The sequence below is a fragment of the Periplaneta americana genome, chromosome 16 (genome assembly GCF_040183065.1).
Source record: "Periplaneta americana isolate PAMFEO1 chromosome 16, P.americana_PAMFEO1_priV1, whole genome shotgun sequence".
Lineage (NCBI taxonomy): Eukaryota > Metazoa > Arthropoda > Insecta > Blattodea > Blattidae > Periplaneta > Periplaneta americana.
In genome coordinates, this window is record NC_091132.1 from 45255655 (window position 1) to 45269902 (window position 14248).

The 14248-nt window shown below is 33.5% G+C and overlaps 1 protein-coding gene across 1 annotated transcript; it reads right to left on the bottom strand.

The window, feature by feature from the left end:
• Nucleotides 1-4318: 4318 nt before the first annotated feature.
• Nucleotides 4319-7922, bottom strand: LOC138691382 (cuticle protein 19-like). Its single transcript, XM_069813294.1, has 3 exons — nucleotides 7908-7922; nucleotides 5535-5600; nucleotides 4319-4912 (listed from the first exon to the last, which is right to left on the bottom strand). The coding sequence occupies exons 1-3, from the start codon at nucleotides 7920-7922 to the stop codon at nucleotides 4493-4495; spliced, it is 501 nt and encodes a 166-aa protein (XP_069669395.1). The 3' UTR covers nucleotides 4319-4492.
• Between the last annotated feature and the right edge of the window lie 6326 nt (nucleotides 7923-14248).

Genomic DNA, 14248 nt, shown 5'->3' on the forward strand with positions numbered 1-14248 from the left:
TATCTTGTTATTTGATTCAAATTATATTTCTCAGAACTTATATATACCCTCCAAAAATGTTAATGTTTTGTTTTAAGTGAGTCTCCAAAAACGCTATTGCATTCCTTTACCTAAGTGAGTCTCGGCCGTGGGGTATATAATATTTTTCATTTTAAATTTTTATTGTAACTCCCTGTATCTATTTTTATTTGTATAAATTATTCAAAGAAAATGAATGTAACATTATGACTATATGACTATAATTATATGTATATTTACCGCCTTTGCTTATCATACAAAATGAATGAGTTAATTAGTCATATTTTCCTCATTAACGTTTTCGGTACATCTGAAGATGGTACAAGTTACGTACCGAAAACGTTAATGAGGAAAATATGACTAATTAACTCATTCATTTTGTATGATAAGCAAAGGCGGTAAATATACATATAATTATAGTCAAATTGTGACAGCTTATCGGTATATCTTCAACATGAAATTCATTATGACTATAATTAAACAATGTCGAAATGAGAATGACATGCGGCCCGGAAAATTTAAGATCATCATCCCACATCTCTATCCAAAAATTTCGTAGGAATCATGACTTCACAAAGGAGCTGATTTGCTAATTGTAACCAAGTTGCCAGTATAAGATAAGTATTTTGATTATCATATTTATAAGACGAATTTATATTTTGGTCATTTACACTTCCTTGCAGTTCAATTCTGTTTTCAGTTTTAATTTGTGCAATTTTCTTGGAACTAAAGCATTCCTGCACATTGCTTCGTATAATTTAGATTATTTATTTATGTAGACAATCGAATCATGGAAGGTGTCCAGAAAAATCTGTTGGTGGTGAAATCGTAAATCCCAAATATTTTTGCAACACATTATCGCTGATTTAATCCAACAGATAAGTTTGGGACATTTTAGTGATCTCTGAATTTATGGTGAACGTAACTGTACTAAAATCTTATCATTATTCCGATAATATCTCGCAGCAATGAAATGTATTTCCAAATATGTTTTGGAAATATTATCTGTAATAACAAAGTATCACTAATGGAAATTATCAAAATGCTCTCAAGTTCGACGACTATAATTTTATTATTCGTTGCTATGAAAACAGTTTTTAAAATATATTCAGTTTCTCCAGTTACATTCAGAAATATGACCATATTCACCATACTTGGAACAGCTGTCGTGGCTCCGACTTGAGGACAGAACAAAACTACACGCGCTTTCGCTGCTGTATAAAATCTTGCACACTTCTTGTTCAGCTTACCTGCCATGTTTGTTTCAGGTAACCAGTGAGATAGCTTGTAAACAAATAGCTGCCACTGACTTCATTATGAAACATCATCCGAGTTAGTACAAATTTATTTGAAATGTGGACATTTCGTTTACTTTCCCATCTGATTTGGCTCAAATTTAACTCATGGCTTACCTTAACAAGAAGTACAATAGGCCTACTACTTCAGCACGTTAAATGTTACAATTTACTGTACACTCTCACCTGGTAAAGGAGATGTTCCACATCTCGGCAATGTTCAGTTTTGTAAACATGAGCACTTCGCGGACAACTTGTGCGCAGCGAGCAAAGCAAATGATGTTTACAACGAATGAAGTCAGTGACGGCTTGTAACCAAATATTCGCAATTATCTCGCAAACGGCTCATTTGAGGATCCATGTTTATTGAAAATGTTTTGTTCTATTATCGTATACTTTCAACCGTTTCAATTTTCGGTATTAATTTTGATACACTCTATATAAACAAAATAGTTGCTAGCGGAATGTAAAGCCAAAAGATTAATCTTCATATGAGTTTCCTGTTGCCAAATATCTTAGGATGAGAGATGTCCTTTCTTCTGCAGTTATTAAATCTCCCAGTATCATATATTGCTTTGTAATTTTGTATGTTACTAAATTCAATAAAACATTGAATGTTTCATTATCCACTCTTGAATAATTTTTCTAATAAACACTTTCATTTTCACGTAACTCTAATAGAAAACTCATATTTATTTTTAACAACCAGTCCTTGGAACACTTTGTGCTTTTTTAGTTAACTTCAGTCTCATCTAACAAAACAATACTGCAAGTATCGCGGTTTTCTCTTATTTCACGTCATGATAGTACACTAATGCTAGTTTTTACGTCTCCGACCACTCCGCGAACATCACCGACATGAAAAAATTCACATTTTAGCGATCAGTGGAGATGGTGGATTTTCGCAGTAGCGATAAATGAGAAATGTGCTCAAATTCTGTCGAAATAAATAATATTATGTTTTTATTTTTTAATGTCTGAATTAAAGTTTTTTTGTTGTTAGAATCAACACTGTTATATTGGTTTTCAATTTTTCATGTCTAAGCAGAGCTTAACAAGGCTCAACGCTAAACTGAAATGCGCAATTTTCAGTAAACAAATTTTGATACGAGATCAGATAAAAATTCAACAAACTGTATTTAACACTTGTGTTTAATTAATACTTGTGGTAGAGTTGTGGCGTCAAGCGTGTTAGACCCCGGAATTGCCTGCACGTAGTTCGTGAGAGGAAAGAAAGTGTTGACAAGTTCTTAGCACATATACAGGGTGTTTCCGAGCTAGTGTTACAAACTTTCAGGGATGATGGGGAAGGGCACATGTATCAATTTGAGATAAGGAACCCTGGTCCGGAAATGACTGAGTCGAAATTTATAAGCAAAAATAGTTGTGTGGAAATGGAATTGTAATTTGGCACCACGTGCCCTCCTTCCTTTAACCTTTGGAAAGATGGTATTGGCAGGATGTCTCCTAGGTGGGTATTTGGCCGGATACAACCTGTGAACTTGTCTATTGTTCCCATTGGCTTATCTGTATTCGAAAATCATGTCTGCATATTCCCCTCTCGTGTACTCCTCCATTTCACTAGAACTGATCGACTGGACACTGCAACTTGTACACATACACTGCTGTCTACAGACGTGCATATCAGAACCGATCATGTCCATTACACATTACGCCATCTGCATTGCTTTAGTGTAGTTTCCTGTCCCCACCCCTCAGACAGCGCACTGAATGGAATACTGTAAGTAGACAACGTATATAACGTCAGATGAATACAGTATGTGTAAGATGTACAGATAAATACACATAAATAAGATGTACAGAGGAATAAAATTATTTCATTTTCACACAACTATTTTTGCTTGTAACTTTCGACTCGGTCATTTCCGGACCAGGATTCCTTATCTCAAATTGATACATGTGCCCTTCCCCATCATCCTTGAAAGTTTGTAACACTAGCCCGGAAACACCCTGTAGATGGGGTACAATTTTTGTAATTATTCAGTGCTGTGGTAGATTCAGCTACAAGCTTTATAAGGTTAGAAGATTGTGTTCTGTTTATAGGTTATGATAACTTATTCCCCAGAGTCCCATCTTGACCAACAAGATCAGCTCTATTATTAGATTTACGTTGTGTATTGCCAGTACCGCTTCACCCCTCAGTATTTGCTTCACCTTCACTGCTACATGAAGTGGACATATATTCTTGATCATAATCTTCCTCTCATTCAATACTGGATTCATATTCATAAACAGATTAATCCACTCATTGAAACATAAGTGCTCTAGAATAATTCTGGTCACTTATTCTAAATGAAGTCTTTGGATCACGTTTACTACCTGTAAGGCCTCTTCTGAGTAGAGCCCGATCGCGAACTCGTGGCACCAACATGCACGAGCTTATTTCTGAAACTTCGGAGTGGTGGGTTCTGTGTGTGCGGGCGATTGCTTACTCATAGAGCGTACTGTTCAAACCCCCCCCCCCAGCAAGACTCTTGGGAGAGTCCAAGTAAGTGGATGCCAATTCGTCTTTCGCGCAGGTGCCATGAGTCTGCGATTGGGCTATACCAAGGTGAGATGTCATTCTGTAGAAAAATAAGCATTATATGTTCTTTTCGCGTTTAGAATCCAAATATCCCTTACGGAATGAACAGGTATTAGTATTAATTGCATATTTGTTCAGTGTTATAAAACACAATAAGATATGAATAAATTCACACATATGAAAGAACGAACAATGTACTAATTCAGAACTATAAAACGCTGCAATTGTCAACAATACGAAGAAATTTGAAGGGCATAGGTGGTAACTGATTTGTAACTGCCATTGTGTCACAATAAAATACCAATATTAACTAGATTAGAGGAAAATTTACCGCTAAATTATCACAAGACATGGGGGCTTTAAAGGCCCCTATTATGCATTAAACCTGTATAATCAATTAATTACATATTTAAATGATGTGTGTTGACAATGATGACAAACTTTCATGAGCTGTATGATCTTTATTATATTTTAGAGCATTACTTGGACGTATAAGGTTAAATTCTAATATTTAGTGCACTTAAAAAGGAATTGAATTATCTATTGGGCCACTAAGGCCCCCATCATGCAACATAGAGTTAAGCATTGATATCGTTAACTATTATCCTCAGGTGAAATACAAAGCCAAATGTTCCTAGTATAGATGTGAGTTGCTGTAACTGGATGCTTTGTGGTCAGACATCCCTTTTTCAGGTTTCTTCATTTTCTTGTCCCAAGTGCTTTCTTCAGGTTTCTTCACGTCCATGTCCCATGTGCTTTCTTCAGGTTTCTTCACGTCCTTGTCCCAAGTGCTTTCTTCAGTTTTCTTCACGTCCTTCATTTCCATCTTCTTCTTGTCATGGATAGGGTGAGTGGCGTGACCTGCTCTGTGCACGTGAGCGTGGAATCCGGTGTGTTCGTCAGCGTTGTAGTGTACAGTACGGATAGTTCCGTCAGGTTCCACCAGCTTGTAGTGGCCCTCGACTTTGTGGCCATCTCGTTTCTCAGCTTGTTCCTTGATGTCGTGAGTGTGTGGATCCTTCACTCCGTAATCGAACTCGTACTTCGGGTGAGCCTTTATTAAAAGAAAATAAATGCTGTTAGTTGATTATACTATTACTATATTCTATTGTAATAAATTATAGTTATGGAAAAGTTGTAACCAAAGTTTGACTAAGATCGTACCGCAGTACAAAAACAAAACATAACGCTAACGCTAAATATTATGATAAGACTCATTGCTATGATTCTCTTAAACATAAGAATTAGCATATCTACAATTCAAGTCAACCGAGGTGAGTGGAGACGCGGGCGTAATGTGAACTATCGCAATGACGCTATACGAACACAGGAGGAGTACAAGTGGCGCCTCGGGCTGCAGGACTCCATTGGTCTCGGTAAAGTAATACCACTGTCTACTATATACAGTCACGAAGCTTGAGTTTTGAGGGTGCTAGAAACAATAGACTGTGACGGTACTATTTTGCATTGCATGTAATGAGGCGATATTAGCGATCCTAGTGGTGAGCAACTATCTAATGTTTGCATATTTACTACGTATTGACCTTCGGGACTGTATATACTAGAATGTGGTAATACTTCTTACTGCAAACTAATTACGAAATTTAACACTTTAAATGTTTGTGTGTTCGTTCGTTTATTTGTTTGTTATCCTCAAATTATAAAATAAAACTTACGGTATGATATTCTTCGTGATGTTCAGCAAGTGATGCAACACACATCATCAGAAGGATTGTAGCGACCTTAAAGCAAATAAGTCAAGGATATTAATATGTTAATTTGGTTTACAGTTTACCTGTGTAATTGAGATTGTATATTTTGTTATAAGTTTCGGAGGTACAACATAATAATGCAGATAAAAGCGAGACGGATTCCATTCTCTTGTTTTTCTGAGATTCTATTTTACTCAGTTATCAATCCTCTAATTTACAGTATATTGCTTTTGCATGATTGTAAAATGTAAAATGTAAATTTATTTTTTAAATAATTTGTATTTTGAAGAGATACAGTATAAATTAAAATGTGAAATACAACTTAGAAATGAAAATTTTCATATTCCAAAATATGTTTGGTACAATGACAGAACATATTTCAAAACAAAATACGAGATGATATTCTATTGAAGATTTGTAAAATGATGGCCATTACTGAGTTGTTATACGAATGTGAAATCTGGACACTAATAAAATATGGTGTAAACGAATCCAACAGCAGACATTAAGTTTTTGCGAGCAGTGACAGGATATAGGCTAATGGACCGAAATAGAAATGAAATTATCAAGGTTTTTTTTTAATTAAAAGAAAAAATCCATAATGCAGATGTGAATAGACGGAATGTTTTAATGAACAGATCGATAATAATATCACCAGAAAAGCCTTAAGAATTCTTACAATTCAAGCGAAGGGACGGAGAAGTTTTGGCAACAGTCCATGAACAGGCATAAACGATAAAAGTGCCTAATCGCGCAAATACAGACATAGATGTTTATTTTTTACCGTTTTACTCAACTTTAATTAGTATTGTGGTATTTTGGTAGGTTTTTATAATTATTTTAAAATTTCTGTTACTACGCCAGTTACAACTTTGCATCTGTGTTCATCAATGATACCTAATGATTATTTACCGCACACTTTATATATAATAGCACTGCCATTTTTTGAGTTTCAATAGAAAGACAATAATGTCGTGCTTAAGCTTCGTATGTGACACATTAATAACGTCTGTAAGGTCGAAGAACTACGATTGTGCAAAAAATTAGTTTCAAATAAATATTTTTGTTATGAAAATTTTACAGTTCTCACCACGGTAATCGTATAATCCTTTATGTCGACACTACAGGTCTCTGTCATGTAAAATATCGTTTCGTGTTTTGTTATTATGCCTGAGAATACATTGTCAAAATCCATCGATATGCGAGATAATGTGAGGAATAGGTATTCTCTTTGCTCAGTTACGTCATATTCGACTAATTCTCCAAACTCCTATGTTTTTACTCCTCCATTATCTGTACTTAATCCATTAATTTTATTACACAGAAGATTAATAAAAATTTCTGACCAAAAATATAGATTACCCAATAAATTTAACTTATACAGATTTTGATGTATTAACTATTGAAGAAATTTATAAATATAATTTACTAACTTACTACCACAGAAATCAAATAAAACATAAATCTATGGACATGAATATCGTACTCGAAGACAAAAGTCTACTTTCTCATTAATTGAGCCTAAATGTCATACAATAACAGCTCTTAAACATGGTGCTAGTTTCGGCCCAAGACTTTATAATAAAGTTACAAACCATTTTCCAAATTTGAAATAGTTTGAAATTGAGGTTTTTAAAAGAAATTTATAAAATTATTCATGATATATAATATTAACAAATGAATTTTTACCTTTTATTTCCTTCGACTATATTCATGCTTTTGTTGAATATAACTGACTTCTATCTGATTCTCAATTTATATTAATTGTGGTTTTCTCTCTTTTTCTCTTTTTTCCTTTTTTTCTCTTGTATGTTATTTATTGGTTTGAATTACTTACTGTATTTAGTAAACTGTCCTTGTAAATTTTATGTTACATTATTGGCTAAGACCACACCGTTCACGAGCCTGGCTCTTACGGTAGTGGCTAGAAACATTTTTGTCTTATAAATTTAATTTGTAGTCACTAGCTAGCTAGTTAAATAAATAAATAAATAAACGTCACTCTTGACAAGCAAGTTTAATGTTACACGTAATGGAAAATCATAAAAACGTTACGAAATTTTATTCCATTAGATCTTATTTTATGAATATATTTCTTGTTACAGTAATTATCGTTTTTATATTGCTTCTAAACAGAAAATTCGCATTCCTTCGAGAAATAATTTTGTACGAACTTAAGGGACGGCTTTTAGTCTATTGTGCTTAGGATCCCTAATAACGTGTGGGAACAGTGAAGATTAAAACGATTAAATAATTTCGAAATATAGTACATCAGTGTGTTTCAGTAAATAAAATTTAACATAATTTTTTCTCGGATGAAATTCATACAGTACTTACAGTTACAATTGCCATTGTAATTGCTTGTTTCTTGATGTCGGTAACACAAGTGTATGTCAATTGAAGTTTTGTACTTTTATATATATGACAACCGAAGAATCGTCGCTGTAGTACATCGATATGCAAGGAATGTGAGGAATGAGGATTTGTGTTTACTTACGAGGTCTGAACCTTTCTAATATTCTGAATTTCTATATTTTACTGGTAAAATATTCACACGCACGTTACACGTAACAGGAAAATTCACTGTAAAGCGAAAGAGAAAACTATCAAATATTAAGATATTCTAGTTAAATTAATTTTGAGAAACAAAATTTATATCAGTTACCATTATCTCTATATTCCGTAAAACTTTGACAATTGTAACTTTTGAGATTCACCCTTGGTGTTTTATTTGTTACTATCCTAGTATTCGGTTCTCAATTTCGTAACTGTATCCTGTCAAAGTTAAAGAGCAATAAAATCTTTAGCCATGGCTTTCTCCGGGAAAGAAGTGAAGCTGGGGGATCCGTGACGTAAATTTACGATAAAATAAAGGAAGCTTATCTCTGATACAGAGGCTCAGGTAATATTTGTGAGACATTTCTTCCCACATTGAACCTCGATGCTGAATAACGTATCTTTAAACAATATACTGTCAACACATATTTTGTGAAATTAAATCAGGATTACACCTTGCAAATAAAAAAGTTGTGTTCTGTCAAAAATGTAAATTTGTAATCAAACTTTATAGAGAACTTTTAGCATAAATAACTTAGATTTCAATTTAATGTATGAGGACAGCGAAGTTTAAAAGAGCAAATTAAAATATTTTCAGAAAATATTCGCTGGAGAATGTAAATTATTTAAATGTAAAACTAAAGGATTTAAGGGGGCATATAGTCTACACTTTCGGTAGTCCAAAAAAGGTTTTTTTTTCGTTTTCTTGAATGAACTTTTCTCAATAAAAGGTGAAAACAATTTCTCTAATAGGCCTACTTTGTAGTTATGACCTAAAACGTGAGACTGTGTCAATTGTCTTGGCTATTTAAATATGTCTTATGTCTTTAAATATGTTCTTACCTTCGGTAAGTTTGTTGCTCTTTTCCCATACTTAAAATTTCCAAATCCGTTTCTCTCATCCACATTTTTTAGATAAATTTATGAAATTTTGCACACAAGTGTATTTCATGCTGGAGAATAAACCCTGCCTTTAGCACTGTCTTATCAAGTTCTTTTTTTAATATATAACTCTTTCTGTAAAAAAAGTAATTTTACAATTAATGGAGAAAAAATGAATATTTCTGATTTATATCATACATTAATTGATAAGGCAGGATTTATTAACGCAACATTATGAATAAAATAGAGAAGAAAGCATTCAAATTCAAAATCGTACAAGATATTAGAGAAGCCAACTTTCCCTACACAATTTGCAAAACAAAAAAAAAATAATTCTCTTAACAATGAAAGCTTTTGGACTTAAAAAGTGTTTATTAACCTGTAGTATCATCTATTCCTATTGACTGTACCAAATTCCAGCGAAAAAATAATTCAGAGTATATATAAATTAAATTTTGAAATTTACTATTTTAAAAATAAAAGTCAGGGAAATAAAATACATAATAACACTGTTTGCGTGCATGAACATGGATTGAGAATGACAGCGAGAAGATGACCAATATACGAATGGCAACTTTGCGACACAAAAAAGATAACTACACAAGTCATGGAAGGAGAGAGTTATGGATGGATGGATGGGTGTATGGATGGATGGATGGATGGATGGATGGATGGATGGATGGATGGACGGGCGGATAGATGGATGAATGGACGGACGGATTGATGGATTGATAGATTAATGGATGGATGGGTGAATGGATGAGTGGATTGGTGAATTGATGGATTAATGGATAGATTGGTGGATGGATGGACGGGCGAATATATGGAGGGATGGACGGACGGATTGATGGATTAATGTATAGATGGGTGAATGGGTGAGTGGATTGGTGAATTATTGGATGGATGGATGGATGGATGGATGGATGGATGGATGGATGGATGAATGGAAGAGACTAGTCCAAACAGACCAGACCAAACCAGACTAGAGAGACAAGTTAGATTAATAAAAAAATGTAATCGCATATAGATTTGATTATATTTTATTCGTACAGATAGGTGGATGGACGATATTATTTACACCTTCACAGTCCCATAGTTTGTTACATTTTCCTTCTCCTTGAGGAGCACTTATGTTAATTACATTGCATAATTCTTTGTCACATAAGCAATTCAAGGAACTGTCGTTCCGATCACGCAATATGGTATATGCATAATGACGACGGAAAGGAATAAATTCCTTTAGAGTCTCCAGTCGTTACACCGAGAATTCTTTCTCCTAGCAACAAATTATATATAAACAGGCAAGACGCAATAATTAGCATACGTAAAAAAATTCACAATAAGTCAACATCCTACAACCATCATGACTACCGGCAAAGTAATTATCAGTGATATATTTATACTTCCTTTTTCTAGTATTGTATTAATAATTTTGGGTAATGAATAATGTATCTCTTGTACTGTCTCGAGTGGTGGCTGTAAATAATAATAATAATAATAATAATAATAATAATAATAATAATAATAATAATATATACATTTATTTATTTATTCATTCATTCATTCATATTATTTATTTATTTATGCATTTATTTATTTATTTATTTATTTATTTATTTATTTATTTATTTATTTATTTATTTATTTATTTATTTATTTATTTGTTTATTTATTTATTTATTTAATCTGGTAGAGTTAAGGCCAGTAAGCCTTCTCTTCCGCCCAGCCAGACTCTAATTCTAATTGAATACAATTGGCTTTTATTACATTAATACAAGACCGTAAGACAACATGAAAGTGAATAATGAAAGTAAAAGTAAATAATGAAAGATAAGTATGTCAGTGAATAATGTGTAGTTCGATTTTCTAAGCGAAATAGTGGTTCATATCTGATTCGCAAGACCTGAATATATGATTGTATTTTGCTTTGTGTGAAACCAATAATTTTTCATCACCCTGGCCATATGTTCAGAGTTTATTTGCTTGTTAATTCTGCTATTGAATCAATTTACTGACAAGTTTCAGGACGTAACGAACCAAATAATCCAAATGTCTGACGGATAATCTTAATCTAAGTGAATATTGTCGATCTGTGTCAGAATGTTGTTGGCAGATTTTTAAGATATGTAGCGGAAAAGCAACTGTTTAACAAGTCTGTATTATGGCGCCAAAAGATTTGGTTTCAGCATTGTGTCAAAGCTGCAGAATCATAAAACTTATCGAAGCTGACCTTCAGCTTGATCACCAGAGAAGCAAGGAGACGGATAAATAGCCTAGATATCTTTGAAATTGTTGCCAAAAGTTATTCTTCTGGATTGTTTCCGTCTGCCCTATCCTTTTCTTGCTTTCAGTCTTGATAGAGACGGGACGTAGCTCAGAAACGCCGGATATTTAAATAAATAGCAAATATTTTAGCTTCAAAAGCTGTGAAAAGTTATAAATAAAATTTGTACCATTTGGTCACCGAGAAAATCTTAAATATGTTTTTTGTCACATATCCATTTTGGAAATTTGATTATTTTCAAAACATTCTAATTCTATTTTATACACTATGATTTGCTGTTATAGGACAATTATTTCAAAACAAAATGTATCATCTGAAATTGTAATTTAATTTTCTTCTTCATGTTTATGCAGATTGTTGCGACTATTGGTGTTTTATTCCTCGTTTTCTCTTTGTCCGTTGCTGATAATCATAATGAAGAACATCACCACGTAAGTGTTTCATTTTCCACATTATTACGTATACACACAAACCACGTTGAAAATAATTACAAAGCCGACACAAAAATGTAGTAATATGTTGTCAATACGTAGACCACTCAATAAAAAGGGGACAAATGTTACGCAATAGACCTATTAATAATACAGATAGAACATGAATCATGTTTCTTCAATGAATACGATTATTATTTCCAATTTAATCTATTTTAATAGGCACACCCGAAATACGAATTCAAGTACGGAGTGAAGGATCAACACACTCACGACATCAAGGAACAGGCTGAGAAACGAGATGGTCACAAAGTGGAGGGTCACTACATGCTGGTTGAACCTGACGGAACTATCCGTACTGTACACTACAACGCTGACAAACACACGGGATTCCACGCTCATGTGCACAGAGCAGGTCATGCTGTTCACCCAATCCATCACGAGAAGAAGGTGGAAACCTACCATAAAACTGAAGAAGGCGAATCTCACCACAAGGCATCCAGCTACATCAATTCACACTTGCACGTTTAGCCGTCTTATTTGAATGTATTTGTTGTGTTAAATTATGTGAATAAAATAGTTGTCAAAGAAAGACTTACTGGTACATATTTTGAATAACTTAATCATAAAACTTAATATGTGACTTCAATGGTTTACTATAGGGATCATTTAAAAGACAAGTTGATGTCATAATACTGAAGCAACGTAAATATTTAATGGTTTTTTGAATCTAAATAAGCCTTGCAGACGACATGTTTATTGCTATTCTCACCAATCTTACAACCCATTGATAAAAAATTTCATCTTCTTATTTTGACAAACCGTGGTCTCATTGATCCACTGCTTAAAAACTTAAGATCATTTATGCTCGACCATCCCGAAATGTAGTAATTATACACCTGGTAGCAGACCTTTAATGCATGTCATTAAAGTACACCTACTCATTAAAGGTCATGTCTTTCAGCCAATGACGACTCAGGTTCCAACTGTTCAGTCAATGACAGGTCAGCTTTCTACCGTTATAAAACCGCAAGTATCGATTATTCTCCGATATGCAATCGAAAGAGAATTGGCGAAAAGTCACGGAGGCTGGAAATCCAATACTGTCGCAGAAGGTTATGTTCTGTTACTATGATAATTAGCGTTAATTGTAAATAATATTCAAATAAATTCAATTTGTCATCTCGTTTTTCAATGTCTAATTTAATTTCAATGTTATCTCTGTAGGTTCTTATGGCCTAGCAAGGTCAATTTGGACATCTGTTCCTCGGAAAAAATCAATACTTTCGCGTCGGCGCACATCTCACAACATACGGGACATTGCTAAGAAATTAATAATATCAAGTTAGAAATATTGTCGAGCATAAAAATTCGTATGAAACTCGCCTATAACGGTAATTAAGAAGCTCGTATGAAAATTATGAAACTCGCTTGCGCTCGTTTCATAAATATCCGTACTCACTTCTTAATTACCTTCATTATAGGCTCGTTGCATAATGTACTATTTCATTGTTATAGTATGTAGTGATCTACAAAGTGCTTTTGTAATTTTAACTGCAAAATTATATCGTAAATTTGACATGAAACCACTCTTACATATGAATAATTTTACCTAGAATTTGGGAAAATTTTAACTTAATCTGTTGTGTCTGTATAGTTGCAGAACCAGTTTCATTCATCAAAAATATTGGATGTACTCATATTTCTCGAAATAGTCATTTTATAAGAAGATTTGCAAAAATATTTAAGGGTCAAGAGAATATGTAAAATTTGATTCAAATTTTACAGTTAAAATTGGTCCGCAAAGTATTTTCAATGTAATTCGATGTTTCATTTCAATCTACAGCTAACGTCGGAATAGGAATTCATAATCCTGAATAGTGATATAGTGCTTTCGATATTCCTCAACTTTTACTTGTGATGAAAATAGTTGTGTTTTATTCACTTATTCACATAGAAATAAAAAATTGAGAGTTATCTGACAATAGTTACATCTGTGAGAAGAATGGTTAAATTGGTATCAAATATATTTGCAAATTGTAAAACAAGATCCGAAAGACAGGGGCTAATTTTTTGCTAATACAAGAGACTTCAAACAAAGAAATGCTATACAAGAAAAATACTCTGACCAATGGGCGACTTCTAGTGCTTAAGCGTGACGAACTCTCATGCAATTCTCTTCCTCGGAACAGAGGAGATTCAGAGACAGAGCAAGTAAAACAAAATGTCATGCATGCAGTACAAGACTTTCCGAAACTTCTTCCATCACAAATTTTGCGCCATACACTAAGAGCTTCTTCCTTTGTCACACATATTTGCCAAATTGGCAAGAAATCAATAAATTATTGTTCGAAGGGAGAGGAGACATTATCATCCCTCAATCCTGCCATCACTAGAACACCTGTTTGAAAGTCCCGGTAATTATGAAAAAGAAAATACCCGTCAGGGTAAATTATTTCTATTATTCTACTCATATCTAGAGGAAGATACTAAAGAAGGCAGGGTTAATATTTCGCTTGAAATAA